The 25,361-nt window shown below is 42.6% G+C and overlaps 1 protein-coding gene across 3 annotated transcripts in view; it reads right to left on the reverse strand.

The window, feature by feature from the left end:
- The window catches only part of PANK1 (pantothenate kinase 1), an 81,014-nt gene that overhangs the window by 38,170 nt on the left and 17,483 nt on the right, over positions 1 to 25,361 (reverse strand). For all 3 annotated transcript variants that reach the window (XM_033943818.1, XM_033943816.1, XM_033943817.1), the window contains exon 2: positions 11,400 to 11,752. In XM_033943818.1, the coding sequence (XP_033799709.1) occupies positions 11,400 to 11,735 (336 nt within the window). In that variant the 5' untranslated portion in view covers positions 11,736 to 11,752. The remainder of the gene's footprint in view (positions 1 to 11,399; positions 11,753 to 25,361) is intronic.

Below are 25,361 nucleotides of genomic sequence, written 5' to 3' on the forward strand. Positions count from 1 at the left end.
CACTGGGGACACTAAAGACATGGGAAGGAGGCACTGGGGACACTAAAGACAGGAAGGAGCACTAAGGACATGGGAAGGAAGCACTGGGGCACTAAAGACATGGGAAGGAGGCACTGGGGGCACTAAAGACAGGAAGGAGCACTAAGGACATGCGAAGGAGGCACCGGGGGCACTAAGGACATAGGAAGGAAAGAGGGAGGGAATAGAAAGGGACAATTCTTGGGCCTGAGTGCAGAAAGAAAGAAATGAAAGAAAGGATACACAGACAGAAGGAAACGCAACCAGAGACTCATGAAATCAATCACCAGACAGCAAAGGCAGGAAAATGATTTTATTTTCAATTTAGTGATCAAAATGTGTCAGTTTTGAGAATTTATATCTGCTGTCTATATTTTACACTATATTTGTCTATTTTTCTATAGTTACTGAGGTGACTGAGCTTGCGGAGATGGGGCGGAAGCAGGGTTTTAAAATTTTAGTCCTAGTAGTTTGCCGGTCCACAAAATAATTCTTTTATTTCTGCCAGTCCATGGGTGTAAAAAGGTTGAAAACCACTGATGTAGAGTATGCCGGCTTTCTTTTTCACCAAGCCGTGCTCGCGTTGATCAATCTTCTCCTCTCTTGCAACTTTCTGTTTCCGGTTGCGTCAGAGGAGAATATTGAACAAATGAGCACCCGCACATGCGGCTGGGCGAAAAAGAAAGCCGGCATACTCTACATCTAAGGTGAGATGGAGGGAGGGAGATGTCGGAACACTGCAGTCGGTCGGGTGTCTGCTGTTTTTGTATCACTGTCTGCCTGCGCTCATGTTCCAGATCCTCTTGCATTTTTAGTGTGCACAATTGACCTGATTTGAGCTATAGGTGAACATGGGGGACACCTCATTGAAAGGGAGGACAAGTTAATTGATTTATTTTATGTTTGGTTTTTACTACAGGGCAGAGGCACTGAAACAGATTCTCAGTGCAGTAGTAGTAGTGGCAGAACTCTTTTCTGTCTTCATGGTGTTTCGCAGTACTGAGGCTTATATGGATGCTGCGGGGACGGTGACGGGGCGGTGAATGGGATGGCAGTGGTGGTGACGGGGCGGTGAAAGGGATGGCGGTGACGGTGATGGGGTGGTGAAGGGAAATGCGGTGACGGGGCGGTGCAGAGGATGGTGGGCCGGGGACGGTGCAGTGATGGGGACAGATTTTTTTCCCCGTGTCATTCTCTAGACACCAAAACAAAGATATACAGACATACAGCGGCCAAGGAGAGAGAAAGAGAGAGACAGAAGGAAAGAAAGAAAGAAAGACAGACACACAAATCTATTCTAGCACCCGTGAATATAACAGGCTTAAAGACTAGTTTCTTTAATAAGACATTGACTATTTTTTTCTGAGGCCCTCCAAGAACCTACAAATCCAAAATGTGGCCCTGCAAAGGGTTTGAGTTTGAGACCACTGCCTTAGCCTATTCCTTGGTAAAAGTTTGGAACGATCTTCCCTCGATTATCAGAACGTCATTATCTCTATCACTTTTTAGGAAAAATCTGAAAACATTTCTTTCAGAGATTCTTAACTGAGGACTGATCTAATTTATTGAAAATTTTTCTATTGCCTTCATTATTGTTTTATATTATATTCTTTTAAACTTTGTTAACCAGCTCGAGTCCTTGCTGGAATGATCTGGTATATAAGATGGAAATTAGATTAGATTAGACAAAGCCACAGACTTAAATAAATGCAGAACCATGGGATCGTCCCTAGATTCCAAAACCCCAGAAGGATTCGTAGATCCAGCACACAGTCCCAGGACCCCTGTCCCAGGAAGCACTGTGCCTGTAAATAAGGGGTCAGCAAGCTGGTCATCCTCATAAAGATTTCCCACATCAGTATCAGGCAGCGCAAGAACAGCGGCAGACTGAGCCGAGGACGTGCCTATAGAAGCAAAACCACTGAGAGATGCATCGAAGGCAGGGGAAGAACGCCGGCTTTGAAACTCATGCCACAAATCTTTCATAAATTCTGAGAAAGCCTCCGGCTTCTGGTCATAAGATCACCCTTTCATAATTTAATTTTGCATTTCTTAGGCTGTAGAGGCTCCAAAGCCAGGAGCACGGAACTAGCAGCCATGCCAAGCCCAGAAAATAAAGAAGGCGACCCCACTGGTCTAGCCGACCATTTTGTAACCTGCTTAAACAAGGAAGCGGGTAAGCTTGATGCTGCCACCTCTCCTGGCTGCGGCACGTGGCACAAGGACGCTCTTAAGGCACTAAATTTGCACAATCCTGGCAAGGATTCAAAATAGAAGAGCCTAAGGACTCCATCCCATCAAGTTTTGAGGCAAATTAGGAATGCTAGGAATTATTAAAAAAAGGGATGGTTAACAAGACTAAGAATGTTATATTGACTCTTATCACTCCATGGTACGACCTCACCTGGAGTATTGCATTCAATTCTGGTCTCTTTATTTCAAGAAGATTATAGCAGCACTAGAAAAGGTTCAAAGAAGAGCAACCAAGATGATAAAGGGGATGGATCTCCTCTCGTATGAGGAAAGACTAAAAAGATTAGGGCTGTTCAGCTTGGAAAAGAGATGGCTGAGGGGCAATATGATTGAAGTCTACAAAATCATGAGTGGAGTAGAAGAGGTACAAATGGATTGATTTTTCACGCCGTCAAAAATTACAAAGACTATTGGACACTCGATGAAGTTACAGGGAAATACTTTTAAACCCAACAAGAGGAAATATTTTTTCACTCAGCGAATAGTTAAGCTGTGGAACGCGTTGCCAGGGGATATGGTAAGAGCGGATAGTGTAGCTGGTTTTAAGAAAGGTTTGGACAATTTCATGGAGGAAAAGTCTATAGTCTGTTATTGAGGAAGACATGGGGGAAGCCATTGCTTGCCCTGGATCGGTAGCAAGTACTGTATATATATATATATATATACATATACACACTGTTTACATATACACACACTGTTTGCATTATATAGATATATAGACACACACACACACCCTGATCTCATCATTCCTAACTCTGAAAAATATAAAATACAAGACATTTCGCAGCAAATAGCAAAAAGTGTAGAATTCACTTTCCATTGAAATTCACAGAACCATAGTATATACTTTCACAAAAATCTAAAAGCATTTTTTTTTTAAAGAAATCTCTCCCAGGGTGTTAAAGAGACTCAGACTAATAATGCAAGTTACTCAACATAAAGACAATGTAAACGGTTGCCTGCTATTTTTGATGTACAGTACTCCCCCGATATTCGCGGGGGTTCTGTTCCAGGAACCCCCGCGAATCTTGAAAAATCATGAATACGGTTTTTCGTGGGGGAGACTGGAGAGGGCAGCGGGAGAGGCAGGAGAGAGCAGCCGGAGTGCCGGCGAGTAAAGGAAATCACTCGCTATATGCTCTGACTGCTTCTTCCTGCACTAAAGTTGGGCCTTACCAATCAGGAGCTGTGTGTCAAAGCAGCTTTTGATTGGTAAGGCCCAACTTTAGTGCAGGAAGAGGCGGTCGGAGCATACAGCGAGTGATTTCCTTCACTCACTGGCGCTCCGGCTGCTCTCTCCTGCCTCTCCAGCTGTCCTCTCCTGGTCGGCGGTTTATGGTCAGAAAATACCGCGAATGACTGGGACTGCAAACCGCCAACCGCGAAAGACCGGGGGAACACTGTATTACCTAAAACTGTACATACAATGTGATAATTCTTTATAACATATTTAACTCTATACAGAATTCCACGTAGCAATATGCTGCTTGTAACTCATCTAGAACTCTGATTAATGATGATTCGGCATGATACACGATTACACATAACATAATATAAATATCATTTTTATATTGCCAATAAATTGCAATATATTAGAGAATGACATGGAGAAAAAAATTTGTCCCCATCGCTGCGAGCTCTCCAGTCCCCGCTCCATCCCCATGAGCTCAGTCCCCATCTCTGCCCCGTCCCCGCAAACCGTCTGATCCCATCCACACAAGCCTCGAATAGTTTAATAGAAAATCGTAACTAATTTTATTAAAGGATAAAAAGAAACAATATGCTGTACAATTGTCATTTTATAAACACAAATAATACACAGGAAGGATCATCAAAACCCCTGTCTCCCCTCCCCTTCACAAATATCCCCTCAATTATTGAGAAAACTGAACCCAAGCCAAATTATTACAGAATGCTACACAGAAAAATCATGCTAGCAGAATACCAGTCACACATGACAAGAATAGTGTTAGGGATTAGTGCAACTAGGGCAACTGCCCCCTGGTCAGAGAGAGCCCTAAGCCAGCTGGAAGCTAAAGAAGCATGGCTTGGGCTTTGCAGTCTCCAGTTATGTCTAACACCAGCTCTAGCAGAATACATATTTCAAATCTGATATATTCTAGTCCAGTGGTTCCCAAACCTGTCCTGGGGGACCCCCAGCCAGTCAGGTTTTCAAGATATCCCTAATGAATATGCATGAGAGAGATTTGCATATAATGGAAGTGACAGGTATGCAAATCTCTCTCATGCATATTCATTAGGGATATCTTGAAAACCTGACTTGCTGGGGGTCCCCCAGGACAGGTTTGGGAACCACTGTTCTAGTCACAAAATAGAAAATTAAATTATTTTTTCCTACTTTTTGTCTCATCATTTTATTCTTCAAATCATGTTGGTCTCAGGTGCTGGTCTTTGTTTTGTCTTCTCTTAACTCACTTGCCAGAGTCTCCAGTCAATTTAACATTTCTTCTTTCTCATCATTCATTTTTATCTCTGTGTATGTATTGTTCCCAATGTTCAGCATCTCCCTTTTCTATGTCTCCTATACACCCCTTTCTAATATTTACCTTGTGCACATCTCCCTGCCTTCATCATCTCCCCACTCTATGATCCCCTCCCCTTGTGTACAGTATCACTCCTCTATACCCCAGTGCCTCTCCATAAGTCCAGCATCTTCCTTCTGCATTCTTATTCTCCCTCATGTCTTGTCATCTTCTCTCTGTGTCCATATACCCTCCCATGTCTGGCATTACTCCTGTGTGTCCATATAACAACCGCATGCAACATTCCCCTTTTTGTCCCCTGAATAGTAAAAATGTTCCTATGCTCCCATCCATGCCCACCATCTCTCCCCTCTTTTTGTATATCTGTGTCCAGCTTCTGCCCTCACACCAATGTGTCTCTCACACTCTCTGTTTCCTCCCTTCCGCCCTCCATTATGTTCAATATTTCACTCACTCGTCCTTTATCCCCTTGGTTCAGCTTTTCTCTTTCCCTTTCCTCTTCTCTCATCCTCCCTGCAGGCCCTGCACCTCTCTCCCTTCCCTCTAGACCCCCTTCCCATGGGTCCAACACCTCTATCCCCTCCCTTCAGTGCCCTGGTGCAAGTCTGGCACCTCTCCCTTCCTCCCAGTTCCCACACTGGAAGTTACATCAGAAGGAGGGACTTGACCGGAGAAAGGTCCTGGAGCACGCTTGCAATGTTGCCTCTTCATCGATGAAGCTTCTATGAGGCTGATAGACCCGGGGCGAGAGGTGCAAAGGGGCCAACCCCGTAGGGGAGTCATAGTTTGTTTAATTTTTTTTGCAGTTTGACCTGTGATCATGAGGGAGGGAGGGGGGTTGTTGGACCCACTATCATGAGTGAGGGAAAGGGTAGGCTGCCGGATCTACAATTGTGAGGGGGGAAAATGGCGGAAGCACTGATAAAAGAAAACATCAATGAGCATTTTGAAAGAAACGAACTTCTGATAACCAGCTAACATGGTTTCTGCAAGGGTAGATCGTGCCTAACTAACTTATTGCACTTCTTCTAAGGAATTAACAAACGGATGGACAGAGGAGACCCCATAGACATCATATACCTAGATTTCCAAAAAGCCTTTGACAAGGTGCCTCATGAACGTCTACTCCGGAAACTGAAGAACCATGGGGTGGAAGGAGACGTACATAGATGGATCAGAAACTGGTTGGCAAGTAGAAAACAGAGGGTAGGAGTGAAGGACCCTGGAGGAGAGTCACGAGTGGTGTCCCGCAGGGCTCGGTGCTCGGGCCGCTGCTATTTAATATATTCATAAATGATCTAGAAACAGGGACGAAGTGTGAGATAATAAAATTTGCGGACGACACCAAACTATTTCGTGGAGCTCGGGCTAAAGAGGACTGCAAAGAATTGCAAAGGGACTTGAACAAACTAGGGGAATGGGTGATGAGATGGCAGATGAAGATCAACGTTGAGAAATGTAAGGTTTTACATGTGGGAAGCAGAAACCCGAGGTACAACTATACGATTGGAGGGACATTATTGAATGAAGGTACCCAAGAAAGGGACTTGGGGGTAATGGTGGACATGACAATGAAGCTGACGGTACAGTGCATAGCGGCTGCCAGAACAAAAGAAGTTATCCTGCCGTTGTATTGGGTGATGGTGCGTCCGCATCTGGAGTAATGCGTCCAATATTGGTCGCCTTACCTTAAGAAGGATATGACGTTACTCGAGAGGGTTAAGAGGAGAGCGACATGTCTGATAAAAGGTATGGAAAACCTTTCATACGCTGAGAGATTGGAGAAACTGGGTCTCTTTTCCCTGGAGAAGAGGAGACTTAGAGGGGATATGATAGAGACTTACAAGATCATGAAGGGCATAGAGAGAGTAGAGAGGGACAGATTCTTCAAACTTTTGAATAATAAAAGAACAAGAGGACATTCAGAAAAGTTGAAAGGGGACAGATTCAAAACGAATGCTAGGAAGTTCTTCTTTACCCAATGTGTGGTGGACACCTGGAATGCGCTTCCAGAGGACATAATAGGGCAGAGTATGGTACTGGGGTTTAAGAAAGGATTGGACAATTTCCTGCTGGAAAAGGGGATAGAGGGGTATAGATAGAAGATTACTGCACAGGTCCTGGACATGTTGGGCCACCGCGTGAGCGGACTGCTGGGCACGATGGACCTCAGGTCTGACCCAGCGGAAGGATTGCTTATGTTCTTATGGGCTGCTGGCCAGGAAGGAAGGGGAAGCGGAGAAGGAGATGACTTGCAACAGTCATCCTTTACTGCGGAAACGAGGCCCTTTATTGCTCCCGCAGCGTGGTGAAGCACCTTGTTCACAAACTCGCAGCAAATGGCCAAATTTTTTCCCCGTTCCTGCAGCTTTGTTCCTGTTTCTGTATGGCATACATCACTGACTATTACCTAACAGTCTATGTTCATTTCAATATCAACTGCTCTCTCAAACATGGCTGCTACAGGTGCAAATTTATATCTCTGTTCTGCTGTTGACTACACAAATGGATGCTTCTAGCAAGAGCAGGGCCTTTACAGTCAAAATAATTGCTAGCGACCTGTTTAAATCCAAAGGCCTTATTATCCAGTCCATCATTCTCACATGAATGGGTGACAAGCCTTTATGTATTTTATTGTAAAAGCTGTCTTTAATTTTATCTCTAGTTCATATGCTGGTACAAGTTGCTGGATTAATACCATTGGAAAATTTTTTTTCCAATTAACCACAAAAAATGATGCACCCTGGGCAACGACAAAGCTGCTTCCCAATTCTATCCTATCCAAATGACCTACACTTGTTCTAAGGTAGCTTACCTTGTAAGGACTGAGAAGGCTATTCAGTTTTCAAGTTCATTCACTGCTTAGCCTCTATGGAATGATGTCTTGTCCATGGGGAACCAGATACCGATAATTCAATTTAAAAAAATGACATTGGAAGTGTTGAATAGTAAAAATGTTTAGTCACCAGTAACTAGTGAGATCTGAAACAATGACCCAAAAAGATCACAATCTTTATATGTCTTTATAAAAATCAGATTTTTCCTTTAAAGCTGCATTGCTTTCTATACCTGGGAAGAATTGTATTGGTCACACATAGGGAATTGGACTAATTTATAATACTTGTGATTAGCTTTTGAGAGCTGCATTTTCTGATACAAGCTCTCAAAAGTTAGTCATTATTCCCCGGATTCTACATATGGTGCTCCAAACTACACTCACAAATATGGTTGCATATCCAATCTGCATATGCAATTTGATAAATGAGCCAATTAGGTCCAATAATTGAGTACTAACAATCAGCAGCACTAATTATTAGCATTTATTTTAGCATGCAACTAAAAAGGGGGTGTGGCCATGGGAGAGGCATTGAAATTCACCAAAGATGAGTGCAGTATTATAGAATTCGGGGGATGCACGTCTAATTTATATGCAAGCACCAGTTCCAGTTAGTGTAAATCCTCATGCCTAAAGTTGGATGCAGATCCTTGCAATACACGCTATTCTATAAATGGTGCCCAACTCAGACCGAGAATTACAAAAAATGCACCCAGCATATATAGAGTACAAAGAATTAACACTAGAGATCTTCTGTGCTCAGAGTCACATTGACATTGAGACCGCTGAAAGAGCTATAGAGGCCATTGTGAAGCGGTTTCGTTTCCCAGCCATTGCACATTTAGTTGTTAAATATTTTGTGATACTTCAATATATGCTTCGTGTTTCAAAAATATAATAAAGTTTGTGGAAACTTAGCTTAGTGTCTTTTGTGTGGTGGGTTCTGATGCGTTCTGCCAACGGCTGCATCAGAGAACCCTGAATCAGCTCTTTGCCGTGGTCTCTACTTAAATTCTCCCAAAGTTTGAAAACTCAGACCACCATTTATAGAATAGTGTTCTGCATGAATTTTTATTTTTGTTAAGCCCAAATTTTGGCACCATTTACTAAATCTAATTAAGGGCAATTCTATAAACAAGGTGCTAACATTTATATACCCACTACCTACGTAAATGTTTAGCACAGTGGCCTACATAAGAACATACCCTTACAGGGTCAGACCAATGGTCCATCAAGCCCAGTATCCTGTTCTCACGGTGGCCAATCCAGGTCACTAGTAACTGGCCAAAAACCAAAAAGAGTAGCAACATTCTATGCTGCTGATCCAGGGCAAGCAGAGGCTTCCCCATGTCTTAATAACAGACTATGGACTTTTCCTCCAGGAATTTGTCCAAACCTTTCTTAAAACCAGCTACGCTATCTGCTCTTACCACAGCCTCTGGCAATGCGTTCCAGAGTTTAACTATTCTCTGAGTGAAAAAATATTTCCTCCTATTGGTTTTAAAAGTATTTCTCTGCAGTTTTATCGAGTGTTTCCTAGTCTTTGTATTTTTTGATGGAATGAAAAAAAAATCGATCCACTTATACCCATTCTACTCTACTCAAAATTTTGTAGACTTCAATCATATTCCCCTGAGCCTTCTTTTTTCCAAGCTGAAGAGCCCTAAACTTTTTAGTCTTTTCTTCATACGATAGGAGTTCCATCCCCTTTATCATCTTGGTCGCTCTTCTTTGAACCTTTTCTAGTGCCGCTATATCATTCTTGAGATAAGGAGACCAGAATTGAACGCAATACTCCAGATGAGGTCGCACCATAGAGTGATATAGAGGCAATATAATATCTTTAGTCTTGTTAATCATCCCTTTTTTAATAATTCCCAGCATCCTATTTGCTTTTATGACTTCCGCCGTACATTGGGCAGGTTTCATCATATTGTCTACAATGACAGCCAGATCCTTTTCTTGAGCGCTAACCCCTCAAGGTGGACCCTAGCATCCAGTAACTGTGATTTGGGTTATTCTTCCCATTATGCATCACTTTGCATTTGTCCACATTAAATTTCTTCTGCCATTTTGATGTCCAGTGTTCCAATTTCCTAAGGTCTGCTTGCAGTTTTTCACAGTCCACATGCGTTTTAACAACTTTGAACAGTTTAGTGTCATCTGCAAATTTAATCACCTCGCTTGTCATTCCAATTTCCAGATCATTTATAAATACGTTAAATAGCACCAATCCTAGCACAGGTCCCTGCGGCACACCACTATTTACCCTTCTCCACTGAGAAAAATGGCCATTTAACCCTTCCCTCTCTTTTCTGTCTGATAACCAATTCCTAATCCACAACTGAACATTGCCTCCTTTCCCATGACTCTTTAATTTTCTCAGGAGCCTCTCATGAGGAACTTTGTCAAAAGCTTTCTGAAAATCTAGATAAATTACATCAACCGGCTCACCTTTATCCACATGTTTATTCACACCTTTTAAGAAGTCAAGCAAATTGGTGAGGCAAGATCTCCCTGGGCTGAACCCATGCAGACTCTGTCATTAAATCATATTTGTCTATATGTTCCACAATTTTAATTTTAATAATTGCTTCCACCATTTTGCCCGGGCTGTAATTTCCCAGATCTCCCTTAGAACCCTTTTTAAAAATCAATGTAACATTGGCCACCCTCCAACTTAAGTTGGGGGGCGTGGGCATCGGGCATTCTACACACCTAACTTTTAAGTGCTGTTTACAGAATAACGCTGAGCAAGGTTTTTTTTCAGCACCATATACAGAATTTACTCCTATATCTTTTAGCATTAGGATATGAAAGGAAGCAATGCTGGTTTACAACATCATCATACCTAGAGAGCCTATTTTAATTTTTACCCAGCGTGAATATGTTGGAAAAAACCTCCATATCTTATTATATATCTTTACGCTTTATTATATATCGCTTTACGCTTTATTATATATCTTTACGCTTTAATATTTCTGTTCCAAACCCTGGAAGTTCCTGGAGGAAAAGTCCATAGTCTGTTATTGAGAAAGACATGGGGGAAGCCATTTCTTGCCCTGAATTGGTAGTATGGAATATTGCTACTCCTTGGGTTTTGGCCAGGTATTAATGACCTGGATTGGCCACCATGAGAACGGGCTATTGGGCTTGATGGACTATTGGTCTGACCCAGTAAGGCTATTCTTATGTTCCCCATTGTAAGTACAGTCTATACCATAGAGTGCATTCACCTGTTTAGATTTGTGTTTCTTTCTTTTAGAATCCACTTTAAGCTGGTATTGGGTGTCCACTAGCATCATATAAAAAACACCTTATGCTTTGAAGTCTGATGACACTATTATAATTATCTTGCAATTTCTTCAACCCAAATAAGCCAATTTATGTTTCAACAGACATTGTAATAAGTGGCTTTTATTACTCAACAAGTACTTTTAGGCAGCAGACCATGAAAACAAAAAACTTTCTAGACTTTTTTCACTTTAAATGTTATGGTGGATTTCACAGTACATTTTTTTTTTTAATGTTCTCTCAATACATAAAGATCTCCACTTTATGATCCCCATCTAAAATTTCTACTTGATAACTTTGCTGCGCAGGCTCCTAGAATAACAAAGGTTAAGAACAGAAAAGTGATCTAAGCAAAACCTTTTTTTTTCTTTCCATTCTCCCATACTGTACCGGTAAGTAAACATGCAAATGTTGAGGTAAACCACACCAATTCATTTAAGGTGATATAATCAAGGATGCATTCTCCTTAAATAGCATGCCTGTCGCCCACATACCGTTCTAAAGTCCTCCTCAAACTTGTAAGCCCCACCTCCTGTGGCACAGAGTGTTGTGTGCAAGCTGGAGAAGTTCTTCTCACTGCCCATCTGGATGAATCTGAGCATGGCAGAGCTGGGGAAGCGGATAAAGTGCAGGTTCCCCGTGCGCCCGCACATGCTCAGATTTTTCAGTTCAAGGTGGACGTCTCTGATCCCAGTTTTGCCATAGGCTGTATTGGAGGTTAAATACTTCCTAATACTTTTCAGGTTCTCCACCTCTTCCTGTTCTTCTTCTGCAGTGATGTCCTTTGGCTCAAAGTAAACCAGCTTAACCAGTGTTCCACCAATGTCCATTCCAAACCATGGGAACGCTAAGAGAGAGAGAGAGAGAGAGAGAAATATTTTGCAGTGTTTAGAACTATTTTTTTAAAAATTCACATTAATGGGAACATATACACATATCTCTCTCTATATAATCACATAAAAAGCCTTAATGTACTAGGAAAAAAAGTATAAAAGTTGACAACTAAAGGCTGACTGAATTTTGGTTTCAGTATGGAAAACCAGCCCAAAATCCAGGTTTGGTTATTCTTTGGTTTTGACGAAAATGCTCATACATTTCCAACTGAAACCGAAACTTCCTCCTTCGCCCACAACCACTCTCTGCCTGGCCCTCCCTCCCAACCTATATCATCCCATCCCACCCCTGGACACACTACACCAGCTCTCTTCCTCCCTCCCCCCCCAAGGCAAGCGCCCACAGGTCTTTCTTCCCTCGAGGTACATACACACAACTCTTTCTTCTCCTCCCAAAGAACACCATCCACAGCATTCTCTCTTTCCCCTTCCCCCCAAGGAATATTTCTACATGTATAGCTCCATTCCTTCTCCTCCTCATAGGCACATACACAACTCTTTTCTATTTCCCACAACAATCACACAGCAAGGAAGGGAATGGCTCCATATTAAGTTATGTCCTCCTCTTCTGTTGTCTGGTGTTGTGACAGCCAATTTTTTTTTTTTAGTCAAGGTTTATTTATTAAGTTTTTAAATTTTTACAAGACATGGTTAAGAACAGTCTTATGCAACAAGTTATAACAACGATATGCTCCATGGAAAACAAATAGACATAGAAATCATAAATGTAAATAACTGGTGTACAAACATGAGTCTATGATAGTGGCTGAAGCATATTTGAACTTCATAATAAAATAAAATAAAAGACCATTCTATATGTTTAAGCATGAATCAAAGAGAGAGAATGCAAATAAAAATAAGAAGAAAGGGGGGAGAGAGAAAAGGAGAGGAGAGAGGAGCGGAGCATTCAAGAGGTATTGGAATGGAGGAAAGATTTCAATAAATCCCATTTCAGTTGAAATTGTGTAAATCTGTTGGAAGACTTAGCCAAGTAAGCCTCAGTTCTATACGTGAGACATACAAGGTTCCACCATTGCGAATGAGAAGCCTTGGATAAGTCTTTCCAGCAGGTAAGCAGAATCTTTAAAGCAAAGGAAAGCAAAATATCAAACAGAAAATGGTCTGAGTCAGCAATTGTGGTAGAGAGAGCGAAAGATTTTAATAACAGCATTTGGTAAGTTAAAGGAATGTTAATGTGGAAGATGGAACAAATCGTGTCCCAAGTTGAGGCCCAAAAGGAGGTGATTGTGGAACAATTAAAAAGCAGATGTTTCAAGGTGCCTATTTCAGCTTGACAGGACCAGCACAGATTAGAGTAGGAAGGATTGATTCTGTGTGATTTGATAGGGGTCCAATGCGTTCTATGAAGGAAAAAAACCATATGTTGGAGATTCGATGCTGAGCGGGATGTATGAAAAGTGGTATGGAAGATATGAATCCAAGCCTCTTCAGGAATCGATGTTTCTAAGTCTAGTTCCCAAGAAGATTTTAAAGGGGTCAAGGAATCAGGGAGTAGCGTTTTAAGTAATTTATAGAAATGTGAGGCGGTATGTCCTGTAGACAAAAATTGACGGGAAAGCGAATAGAGGGAGGGAGCCGAATGGAAAGGAAGTGGATACAGGCCCGACTTATTGATTGAGGATCTTAGTTGGAGCCATCTGTAGAAGTGAGAAGGATTTAGGGAGAAAGTAGTCATTAGCTCATTGAAGGTGAGAAAGGACCCATTCGGATAACATAAGGAGCCTATATCCCATATGTGACAACTATACCAAGAGGGCCATGATATAGGTTTTTTATCAATTAAAAGGAGTTTGTTGAACCATATAGGGCAAAAGGCAGATTTATTCCAGGGAATATCAAGACGTGCATCAAGATCAGAAAGTACCTTGTGAGTGGTTGATATTAAGGGGTTTTTAGAGAGATTTGGAAAATTTTTATTGCCCATCAGTCTAAGAAGGGGAAAAGGGTTCAAAAGAGAAGTCTCTAGTCTTACCCAGTTAGGCATATCAGAAGGGGAGGAAGAGGAAAATCATTCCGCCCCTTGTCTTAGAATGAAGGCCTTGTGGTAGCAGTAGAGGTCAGGAAAGTTGACACCGCCCTGATGGGTAGGAGATTTCAGTTTGCGTAGGGAGATCCGATGGGGTTTGTTGTTCCATAAGAAGCGTAATAGTTTTGATTCCATTTGTTTGTAGAAAGCCGGAGGGAACAGGAGAGGAAACATGTTAAATAGATAGGTAAGCTTTGGAACCACCATCATTTTAAGAGGGTCTAGGCGACCCCACCAATTAAGATGAAGGGGCAACCACTTTGAAAGGGAGGCTGAAATATGATTAAGAAGATCTATGGAAATCAAATGCGCAGATGTACGAAGGTCCCTGTCGAATGAGAGTCCCAGATATTTGAGCCCTGTGGATACCCAGGTAAAAGGTTGAGAAGCAATAGTAAATGGAAGACATGAATCATTGAGAGGCATAAGTTCCGTTTTATCCCAGTTGATCTTATAACCAGAGAATATTGAGAAAGAGGAGATCAATTGTATGAGGGAGGTCAGAGAGGCTTCCGGGTCAGAAAGATATAGTAAAACATCGTCTGCATAAGCGGAAATTTTAAATTCAATATTGGCTACGGATACTCCTTTGATGTCAGGTGATTGTCTAATAGCTACTAAGAGAGGTTCCAGAGCCAAGTTGAATAGGAGTGGGGACATGGGGCAACCTTGACGAGTGCCTCTATGTAGTACGAATGGAGAGGAGGCTTCATCATTGACAATCAAACTGGCCGTAGGATTATTATAGAGTAATGAAATCATATGAATAAATTCAGGGGGTAAACCAAATTTAGCCAAAACAGCAAACAGATATTTCCACTCCACTCTATCGAATGCTTTTTCAGCGTCTAGAGAAACAAGAACAGCAGGACTAGCGGACGAAGAGGTGGAGTGGAGTATATGACACAAAAGTCTGGTATTATCAGCACCATAACGACCTTTCATAAAGCCCACCTGATCCCTATGGATCAGTCAGGGCATAGCCTTCTCTAGTCGGAAGACCAGTATTTTGGTAAAAATTTTATAGTCCAGATTCAATAGTGATATAAGACGGTAGTTCTTCACGAGCTGGGGATCTCTGTTCGGTTTCGGTAAAACAATAATGTTTGCTTCGAGGAAACGACGAATGCCTTTCGGGGATGTCTGGAGACTCTGGAAGTAGGAGAACAGATGGGGTTGTAAGAGTGAAGAAAATGATTTGAAGAATTCTGAAGTTAAACCATCGGGACCCGGTGCTTTGGCCGGAGGCAATGAAGAGATAGCATGACAAATTTCTTCAGACGATATTGGTTTTTGCAAAGAACTTTGTTGAGATTCAGAAAGAGATGGTAGGCATAAGGAATCAAGGAAGTCCGAGATGGAGTTGGTTTCCGATGAGGATTCAGAGGAATATAGGTCCTTGTAGAAGATGCGGAAGTCTTCTAGGATATCTTTAGTAGTAGTGTGAAGTTGGTTATTGGGCGATTTCAGATGTGTGATCCTTTGTTTAGATCTTCTACCTTTAAGATAGGTGGCTAGCAGGTGTCCTGCTTTGTTATGAGAAGCATAGTAGGTTGCTGAACGTCGAAAGATGGATGCAGAAGCAAGCGAGCTAAATATTTCGTTGTATTGAAATTTGAGGAATTGCAACTGTTTATAAAGTGAAGGATCATGACGGAGGTATAGTTGAGTCTCGTAGGTGTGAATGTCTGTTTCCAACTGGTGGAGTGAAGATTTGCGCTTCTTACGTTGGAAGGCAGAGTAGCTGATAATCTCACCCCGGAGCCAAGCTTTATAAGACTCCCAAATAGTAGTAAACTCAGAAACTGAGTCAAGGTTGTTGGAAAAAAAGGCTTGTGATTCCGTTTTGATGTGTGAAAGAAAATCTTCATCGTGAAGCAGAAAGTTGTTCATTCGCCATTGCCTAGAGGAGGGGGACGAAGACCAGTCGAGAGAGCAAGAAACAGCAGCGTGATCTGATAACGTAATGTCATGTATACATGAGGAGGAAACAGTGTTCACAATGTCCTTTGAACCTAAAATATAGTCAATTCTGGAGAAGGTATGATGCGGAGATGAGTAGAAAGTGTAGTCTTTGGTGGTAGGATGAAAAATTCTCAAGATGTCAGACCATCCGTAGGTATCCATAAGTTGGCGAACTGCAGAACGGGCCCCAAACTTGGCCGGTCGGCAAGTGGAAGATCTGTCTATGAAGGGGTCAATGGGGAAATTAAAGTCCCCTGCGAATATGGTGAGGGATGTCAAGGACGAGGTGGAGAAAGCTTGGAACGACTGGAAGAAGGAGGGATCATCCGAGTTGGGGGCGTAGATGTTGAAGAGATTTAATGGTCGACCTGCAATGGTGCCCTCAATATGGGACCATCTTCCGTTGGGATCAAATTGGTGTGAAGAGAGCTGGAAATTAAGTGACCTCTTCATTAAGGTGATGACTCCATTTTTCTTGCCTTGAGCTGGTGCAGCAAAGGAATGTTGGACCCAACCACCGGTTAGTTTCTGGGCTTCTTCTGAAGAAAGGTGGGTTTCCTGAAGCAGGCAAATATCAGCATCTAGATGTTTGAAGTAGTGTAAGATCTTTTTCCTTTTTATGGGGTTGTTTATGCCCTTAACATTGAGGGAAACTAGATGAATTTTAACCATGTAGGAGAGACTTGAATGCTAAAGTCCAAATGGTTGCAGACAGCTGGATGGATAAGAATGATGTAGAATCTGAATAGTTGCTCCTCAGAAACAAAATAAAAAGGAAGGGAAGGAGAAAATCAGGTGATTCATGCCCAGAAAAAGCTGAGAAAACGTAACAAACAAAGCTCCATAAATGGGGTCTCATGTTGACAAGAGGAGCTCAGCAGAAGACTCCACAGCCTGCCATTGTGATGTTAGCAAGAAGAAATGGGTGCAGCCCATCCAAGTGGAGAAGAAAAGAGAATGTTGATTCAACAGCTCAGGTCATAGCGCCCATAGAGTCATCTAGGTAGCGTTGTAAATCAGAAGGGTTATCAAAGTTTTTAGTCACATTTTGATACGTCACCCGCATTCGGGCTGGATAAAATAAACCATACTGTGCTCCAATGTTTTTGAGTTGAGGGCGCATAGAAAGGAAAGCCTTCCTCTTCTGTGCAGTTGCTTTTGAGACATCCGGGACAAATAAAATCCGTTTGCCGTCAACTGTAAGATCAGGAGCGGATTTAGCTGATTGAATGATTTGGATGGCTTGTGGATAGCGCAGAAGCTTCATAACTATGGGCCTTGGAGGTTTGGAGGGCGCAGGAGGGCCCGAGGGGACTCTATGCGCCCTCTCAATTTCCAGGGGAGGCGAAAATTGAAGATTTAATTTCTTGGGAATAAAAGCATGTAAAAATGCCATTATGTCTGTCCCCTCCGCTAACTCGGGTAGGCCAATAAGACGGACATTGCTCCGTCGCATCCTATTGGAAATATCCTCCAAGTCATGTTGCAAGATGGAAATCTTGTGCAGATCGCGTTGGACCGAGAGGAACTGGGAATCATGTGCTGAGAGTCTTTCTTCGGCCAAATCGATGCGGGCGTTGTGCTGCTTTAACTGCAGCATAATGTTGCACATCTCTGTTTTAATATCAGCGGTCGCTGCAAGATTTTCTTGCATAAGTTCCCGGAGTACCTGGAGATCGTGTGAGATTGACGCGTCGCTTTTGGATGCGTGGGAGGCTGCAGCCTTGGTGGGAGATGGCGGCTCTTGTTTGGAGCGCTTAGGCGCTGGATGCGGCGCGGCAGAGCTCGCGTTGGAGGCAGGGTCCGGCTTACTTTGTTTAGAGGACATTCCGGCGGCTGCAGGAGGTATGTGGAAGCTGAGCACGAGTTCGAAAGGGCAGCAAAAGATCTTTTATCGGCAGGGCTGTAGCGGAGGAAAAACGCTAAGCAGCCATCTTGTAGTCAGTCACGTGACACCCCCCCGTGACAGCCAATTTAAAATGAACAGCTGTATGGTGTATGAACAGGCCCCAGAACTGAACCTTCAGGCACAGCTCTTACTGACAGCTTAAATTTTGAAACCAGACCAGCAATGGTGTCTGCTTAACAAGACAAGTCATTGCTGCTTTTAACATCTATTCTACTTTATACATAGATTGAAAGGTTTAAGTACAGAACTATATAGAACTGTGTCTTAATTCAAGTCTGAATTTAACCATAATTTCTATTAAGATTTCAAAGCATTTCTAAGTGACTGTGTGCAAATCAAGGAGGTTTTTTTAAGCCGGTGAGGTTCTTCTACTCTGTCAGCAAGATTTATTCTGGCTGAGGACTGGGATCTGAGGCTTTTTTCCTCCTTGTTGAAGAGTAACAATTGGTATAAGAGTAATAATTCATATTTAATGTGATCAAAAGAAGTGAGTTGTATTGGATTTAAAGGAACTCACTTCACCTGCATTATTTTGATAGTGTTAATAATGGGGTTCCACAGAGGTCTGTGTTGGGACCACTGCTTTTTAATATATTTATCAAATGATCTAGAGATAGAAACATAACATATAAGGAATGGCAGATAAAGGCCAAATTGCCCATCCAGTCTGCCCTTCCACACCATCCACTATCTTCTCTTCTCCCTTTATTTCCTTTGACGTGAGGGAAGGCTTCTTGGGCAGTCATGAGCCTCATGCTGGAACCAGTGGCCCAGCTTCATTGAGAAATGTCACTGGGAGGAGAGAATCGGCCAGTGGAGGTAAACACCTGCGGGTGCACGAAGGGTCAGGCTGCTGGATCAGCCGTTCAGCTGCGAAGGGAGGAGGGAATCGGCCAGAGGAGGTAAATACCTGCAGGAGGTATGAATTTGGGACGCAAAACAGAGGGAAAGACAATGAGGGGCGCATTGGGACACGAAAGGGAGGAGGAGGGTCAAGTTTGGACAGGAAGGGAGGAAGAAAGGGCATGTTGACACAGGAAGGGAGAGGCAGGACCCTGGTTTGTTAATTCCGAGTTTGACATTAAGTAGAGTGTTCTTAAACCGGGAACTGCCTGTATGGTCACGTGATGCAGAATTCCACGTTGAGCGTCACTGCCCAAGAAAAAGATCTAGGTATCATTGTTGAGGATACGATGAAACCCTCAGCCGAGTGTGCTGTGGCTAAGACAGCAAATAGAATGTTAGGAATTATCAGGAATGGAATGAAAAAACAAAGATAAATAATTAGGGCTGCAGAAGATAAAAATTTTTAATCATTATTAATCTCACTGTGTGTTAGCGATTAATGTGTCAAGATATTTTATTAAAAAAAAAAAATCAACAAAAAATTTCTGAAATCAAGCATAAACCACTTATCTGTAGTTTCCTCTCTATCTTTCACCTACTACCTAGTCCCCCATTTCTTTTCTCTGTACTCACTCTCTCAGCTCTATGCTGGTCTCTCTTTTCCCCACAGACTCTTCATATGCAGTCTCTCTCCCCCTACCATCCAGTTTCACCCTTCTTGGATCTCTCTTTTCCCTTCCCACCCCCTTCCTGAGTTCAGCAGCATCTCTCTCCCTGCACAATGTAGCACCTCTCAGCCTCCTTTTCCTCCTTCCCTCGATATAGCACCTCTTGCCCTCCATGCCTACCCTGTCCAGCGCTTCTTTCCTCTATACCCCCATTCAGCACCTCTCCCTCCTTGCTTGCCCTCCCCTGGATGCAGCACCTGAGTCCAGCACTTCTTTCCCTCTCATTGCCCCCTTTTACTTATGTATCACCTCTCATATCCCCTAGTATTCGTTTTCACACTGATCACTACACAATCACCACAGGGAGACTGGGCAAAACTGGTTAAATCTGATCTGGAGCAGGAATGCATCCACAAGATGTATCCTCAAAACCCAAAGCCAGGACTGCTTCTGTGTCCTTTAAGACTGCTTTCCACAAGCTTGGCAAGTCCACTCACTTTTCTCCTCTTTTTTGCCAGCTTTTGCCCCTACAACCCCCCTTAATATTTTTTCCTTTTTCCCAGCTTTTGTTCTCCCCTGAATATTTTATTAATCTTTTCCCAAGCTTTAATCCCCCAGCCTCCCCAAATAGTTTCTCTTCTATTTTCCCAGCTTTCCTCCTGCCCTGATGTCCTGAAATATTCTTTCAACAGCCCCCCTACCCAGCCCATCTTAGCCCAGTCCCGCCCCTTCTCAATGGTCCAGCAAATCTCCTCCTTCCTTCCCTGCCCTCCCCAAGGTTCCAGCATATCTGCTTTTCCCTTTTTTCCCTAAATGGTCCATCATATCTTTCTCCCTTTCCTGCCCTCCTTAATGGTCCAACATGACTCTTTCTCCCTTCCTCTCCAATGGTCCAGCATAACTTTCTCCCTTTCCTTCTCAATGGTCCAGCATGTTTCTCCACCTACCACTTATCCAATCTCACTCTCCCAATGGGCCAGCATTTGTTCTTCCCCCCCCAATGGTCCTGCATCTCTGCCTCCTGTTCCCTCCCCAGCTGTGAAACTAGCATCAACTTTGGCTTCTCAAGCCCCCCCATCGGGTGTAACACAAATGCCTGAATTTTTTTAAGGGCTTAATATCAGAGTACCAATCGTCTAGATCTTTGCGCTCTGAAAGTTCATCACTGCTGAAAACGAAGGCTAACCCAAAGTATGTGGAGACGGAGGCCATGACTTTTATATGTTCAGGGGTTAAGATGTAGAATGACCTGGTTGGTCAAATCCGTAAATGTAGAGATAAGAGATAAGAGCTCATTTAGGAAAATGCTGAAAACACAATTATCAGCCTCTTTTAGAAAGCCGCGCTGCGCTAATGGCCCCGAAGCCCATAGAGATTTAAAGGGCTTCGGGGCTGTTGCCGTGCAGCTTTGTAAAAGAGGCCGTATATGTAGACACATTTCTTTGAGAAATTGATCCTATGTAGGACTGAATCTGTTTGTTTTGTTTTAATCTGGTTTTGAATTGTACATATTTTATGTATGTAACTATTTGTAAACCGCTTTTGGAACAAAACAGTATATAACCTATCTCTTTGACAAATTCCTCTGACTCCTTCCTGCCTTGTAACTTCTCTGAAACACTTCCGGATATACCTAGCTACTCCCGGCTTACCAATGTAATTAGAAATTTTTCTCTGTAACATCGCTGTCTGTGTACAGTCTCTTCCTCTGTAAACCGCTCTGAACTGCTTGTGGTATTGCGGTATACAAAAATAAAGTTATTATTATTATTATTAATTTTAAAAATAAATAAATAACTTTTGAAAAGTTTTATTGACTGGAAAGTGGTTGGCAGCCCTGCAGTGATGTATACCCATTGTTGGGGCCCTATCCACAACCCTCCACTCTGACAACTTCCTGTGGAACCATTAGAGCACAGGTGTCAAAGTCGGTCCTCAAGGGCCGCAATCCAGTCGGGTTTTCCCCAATGAATATGCATGAGATCTATTAGTATACAATGAAAGCAATGCATGCAAATAGATCTCAAGCATATTCATTGGGGAAATCCTGAAACCCGGCAGGATTGCGGCCCTCGAGGACTGACTTTGACACCCCTGCGTTAAAGTGAAGACTATGGGAGATTCGAGCAGCCACATTCCAGCTATTAAAAAAAACCTTTTAAAAAAGTACACTCAGGGATCTTGACAGGCCAAGCATTTACAAAAAAAACCCCCAAAACCAAAAACCCTCCAGGTATGCCTGGAGGTGGGGGTGGGGAGGGCTTGAGAAGCTAAGGGAAATGTTGTTTTTCTAGGGAGAGGCATCTATGTGTCAACAGGGAAGGAGCTGGGAAGAGTAAGGTAATCCTCAGGGTTCAAGGAAAAAAAAAAATGTACCTGACGGGCTGACAGCATTGGGCTGCGGGAGGAAAGTTCTGTGGCTGGCAGCCAGCAGTCAGGTTACTTTTGAGCTCCAGGGCTGCGGGGCACATGGAGGAAATGGTGCAGACAGTATTGGTATCAGGCTACAGAAGCTGAAGAGTGCAGCTGGTTGGAGCAGCAGAGTACCAGATCCACGGTCTGAAAGAAGCTGGAGTATCTGTGTTATTATATCCCCGAAACCGCTGGTTCTGTCTAACCCAGAAATAGGAAGCAACGTCAGAGCTTGATGTAACTTCCTGTTTCTGGGTCAGACAGAGCCAGCAGCCGCATGCACACGCCAACATCAACACCGCAGCTTCTTTTATAGCCTGAGAAGCAGAGAGTTCTGATATAGGAGCAGCAGATCAAATAACCGTGTTAGTGCGTTATAACAAATTATTACTTATAATGACTGGGGTTGCCATTCAACAAATTACTTATACTGTAATTGGAAGAACTGGAGCAGGATAAATTATAAATTTTGGTGGAAGTCCCTATGTCACATGTATAAAATGGAAAGATTTATTGCAATACAGCGAGGATGTTTTAGGAAATTTCAAGATGTATGGGAGCCATTAACAAATTATTGTACTGATTAGATGACATTTTTTCCCTTAAATTACAGATTCAATTATGACGGGGAGGGGGATTATTTTATTATTATAATATTGTACAATGTATGTGATTATATAATAGGAAAGGGTGGGAAGAGTGGGTAATAATAGCATATTATTTATTATATTGATGTTTATTAAGTGATATATTTATGATTAATTTGTCTTTGCATATTGATACACTTATTGTACATTTGAAAATGAATAAAGATTTTTTTTTTAAAAAAAGAAAATAAAATAATTTTCCTACCTTAAAAAAAATATATATATTTAGTGCGTTAATCTGCTAAATCTGCAGCTCTAGTTAAAATGCCTTTCTATTGCTCCATGGTGCAGTCGCATCTTGAATACTGTGTGCAAGTCTGGTCACCGCATCTCAAAAAAAGATATACACTCCCCCCTCTGTATTCGCAGTGGTTAGGGGCAGAGCCGGCCTGCAAAGGGTGATGAACCGGGACCCGACACTGTCTGTGTTTTGAAAAAAAACCTCTTTCCTCAGGGGTCCTAAAAGTATTTAAATCACATTCTGGGGTTCCATACGGATTACAACTGGATAGAAAGGCGATTTGATAGACTGATAAACGAGACGAGTTGGCTCCTTCGCAGTACAAAATTGAAAGCGACATATGCCTATTAATTTCTTATTTATAAAAAAATGAATAGTCTCCAACCTGTAACTCCATTATACAGCACAGCTTTTAAATTAGTTGAGAAGCTGACCCCTGTTTGATCCAGACCTGCCCTTCAAAATTCTCCTTTATTCAGTGTGCGTCTTGAAGAAACAGAGTTCAGATTTATGAAGTCATTTGCTAACCATTAACACATGTTATCTACTGCAGGGCTCATTGCATAAAATGGGCTCTAGTGTAGCTATAGATAATGCACTTTATCACAGTATCAGTATTATTGCACAGTTAATATATCATTCCCTTCATTTAGTAAGGGTTGGTGGTTTGTTTTTTTTAACTAAGAGCAGTAAGCATTAGTGCGCATTTACCACAGCTTGAAAGGGCTTATTTCGGGTTGCAATCAGGTGCCCCATGATAATTTTGCAATCTGCATATATATCACATGCAAAATAATAAACAGTGGCCTACCAAGGGGGGGAGGCAGTCCGCCCTGGGTGCAGCCCATAAGGGGGTGCTCCCAGGTCTGCATCGGCATCATGGTCGGGGAACTTTACTGCTCTGCTGGTGTCGGGCTTTCCTCTCTGCAAGGTCCTGCCTTTGCAGAAGCAGGAGGAAGGCCTGATGTCAGCAGAGCAGTGAGTTAGGGCTGCTGACAAAGAGAACACTCTGAACAGGATTCTTACGGCCCTCTGGGGCCTTCCCTCTGCCGTGTCACTGATGATGCAACAGAGAAAATAATAGGGGAACAATGAAGTTTATTAAATGTAATCAAAGATTAAAACCTAATACACATTTCAGTACAGAGTTCATCTCCTTTGTTTTTGAACCCGACATGGTCTGTGTTTCGGCTTCCAATAAAGCCTGCCTCAAGGGTTGAGTTGTTGATCCAGTAGATGGTGCTGTGGTGATTATAATCTCTAAAAGAAAAGTGATATCTCCGGGTCTGGGGTAACAAACACTCAAGCCTTGAAATTGCTTAAAAACTCACTCATGAGACTGAGTGACAGTGCATGTGCAGATGACGTGACAGAGAGAAGCCCTGGCAGAGCAGACTGCATAAAAAAATCTCACGGTGGGGATCGGTCAGGTACGGAGGGATGGAATGCTGCTGCACAGGAGAAAGAGAGGAAGAATTGTTGGACATGCGTGGGGTTGGAGAGGTTATAACCCTATGTAATGTTATATTGTAATACTGTGAATGTTAAACTGTAACCCGTTCTGAGCCCTCTGAGAGAGGACGGGATATAAAACTAACTAAAATAAATAAATAAAATTACTAAAAATATTTTATAGGGGGGGGTTATCCGGGTGTCATATACCCTAGGTACACCATTGATAATAAATATTTTTTCACAGATAAAGACAGGTTGTTCACCCTCTCCAAGGTAGGGAGAACGAGAGGGAACTCTAAAGATGAAAGGAGATAGATTCTGTACAAACATAAGGAAATTCTTCTTCACTCAGAGAGTGGTGGAAAACTGGAACGCTCTCCCGGAGTCTGTCATAGGGGAAAACACCCTCCAGGGATTCAAGACAAAGTTAGACAAGTTCCTGCTGAACAAGGACGTACGCTGGTAGGGCGTTGGTCTTTGACCAAAAGGGCCGCTGCATGAGCGGACTGCTGGGCATGATGGACCACTGGTCTGACCCAGCAGCAGCACTTCTTATGTTCTTATGATTCAAGTATTTATATTCTGCCATTTTAGCATAGGTCAGGAAAAGAGGATATCCAAACTAAGGTAAAATCTAAAAACACAAAAGAAAAACCAGCAACAAAAGAAATTAAAAACCAACACCACACAATTTTTTTAAAAAGATAGGGGCCATAATCACTAATAAGCAAATATAACCAGCTGTGAAAAAAGGAAGGAAAAATTATGTTCTTACCTGTTAATTTTCTTTCCTTTAGGAGCAGCAGATGAATCCAGAGACTAGTGGGATAGCTCACATCGACCAGCAGGTGGAGATAGAGAAACTGATTAACAGGTGGTCTTATAGACTGGCATTCCTCCTGTACATTCAGTTATGCTCCTTGCCCAAGCATCCCGAGATAGGAGAATGAGCATCCAAAAAACTTCTTTCCTGTAGCGAATCTCAAATAGTAAACTATAGAACACAACTACCAACAATAACCCAACTGAAACACACCACACAGAATACCGACAGATCGTTCATAGTTAGGGTGGGGCTCTGGATTCATCTGCTGCTCCTAAAGGAAAGAAAATTAACAGGTAAGAACATAATTTTTCCTTCCTTAGCACAGCAGCAGATGAATCCAGAGACTAGTGGGATGTAGCAAAGCAAAACTCAAACCGGGTGGGAAGCTAACGCCGCCTCCGCAATAACCGAAGCGCCAAAACCAGCCTCCGCACGGGCCGCCACATCCAACCGGTAATGTTTCGAAAAGGTATTCCCAGAAGACCAAGTAGCCGCGCGGCAAATCTCCTCTAAGGAAAGTCCTCCGGACTCCGCCCAAGACGTAACC

The sequence above is a fragment of the Geotrypetes seraphini genome, chromosome 4, assembly GCF_902459505.1.
Source record: "Geotrypetes seraphini chromosome 4, aGeoSer1.1, whole genome shotgun sequence".
Taxonomy (NCBI): Eukaryota; Metazoa; Chordata; class Amphibia; order Gymnophiona; family Dermophiidae; genus Geotrypetes; species Geotrypetes seraphini.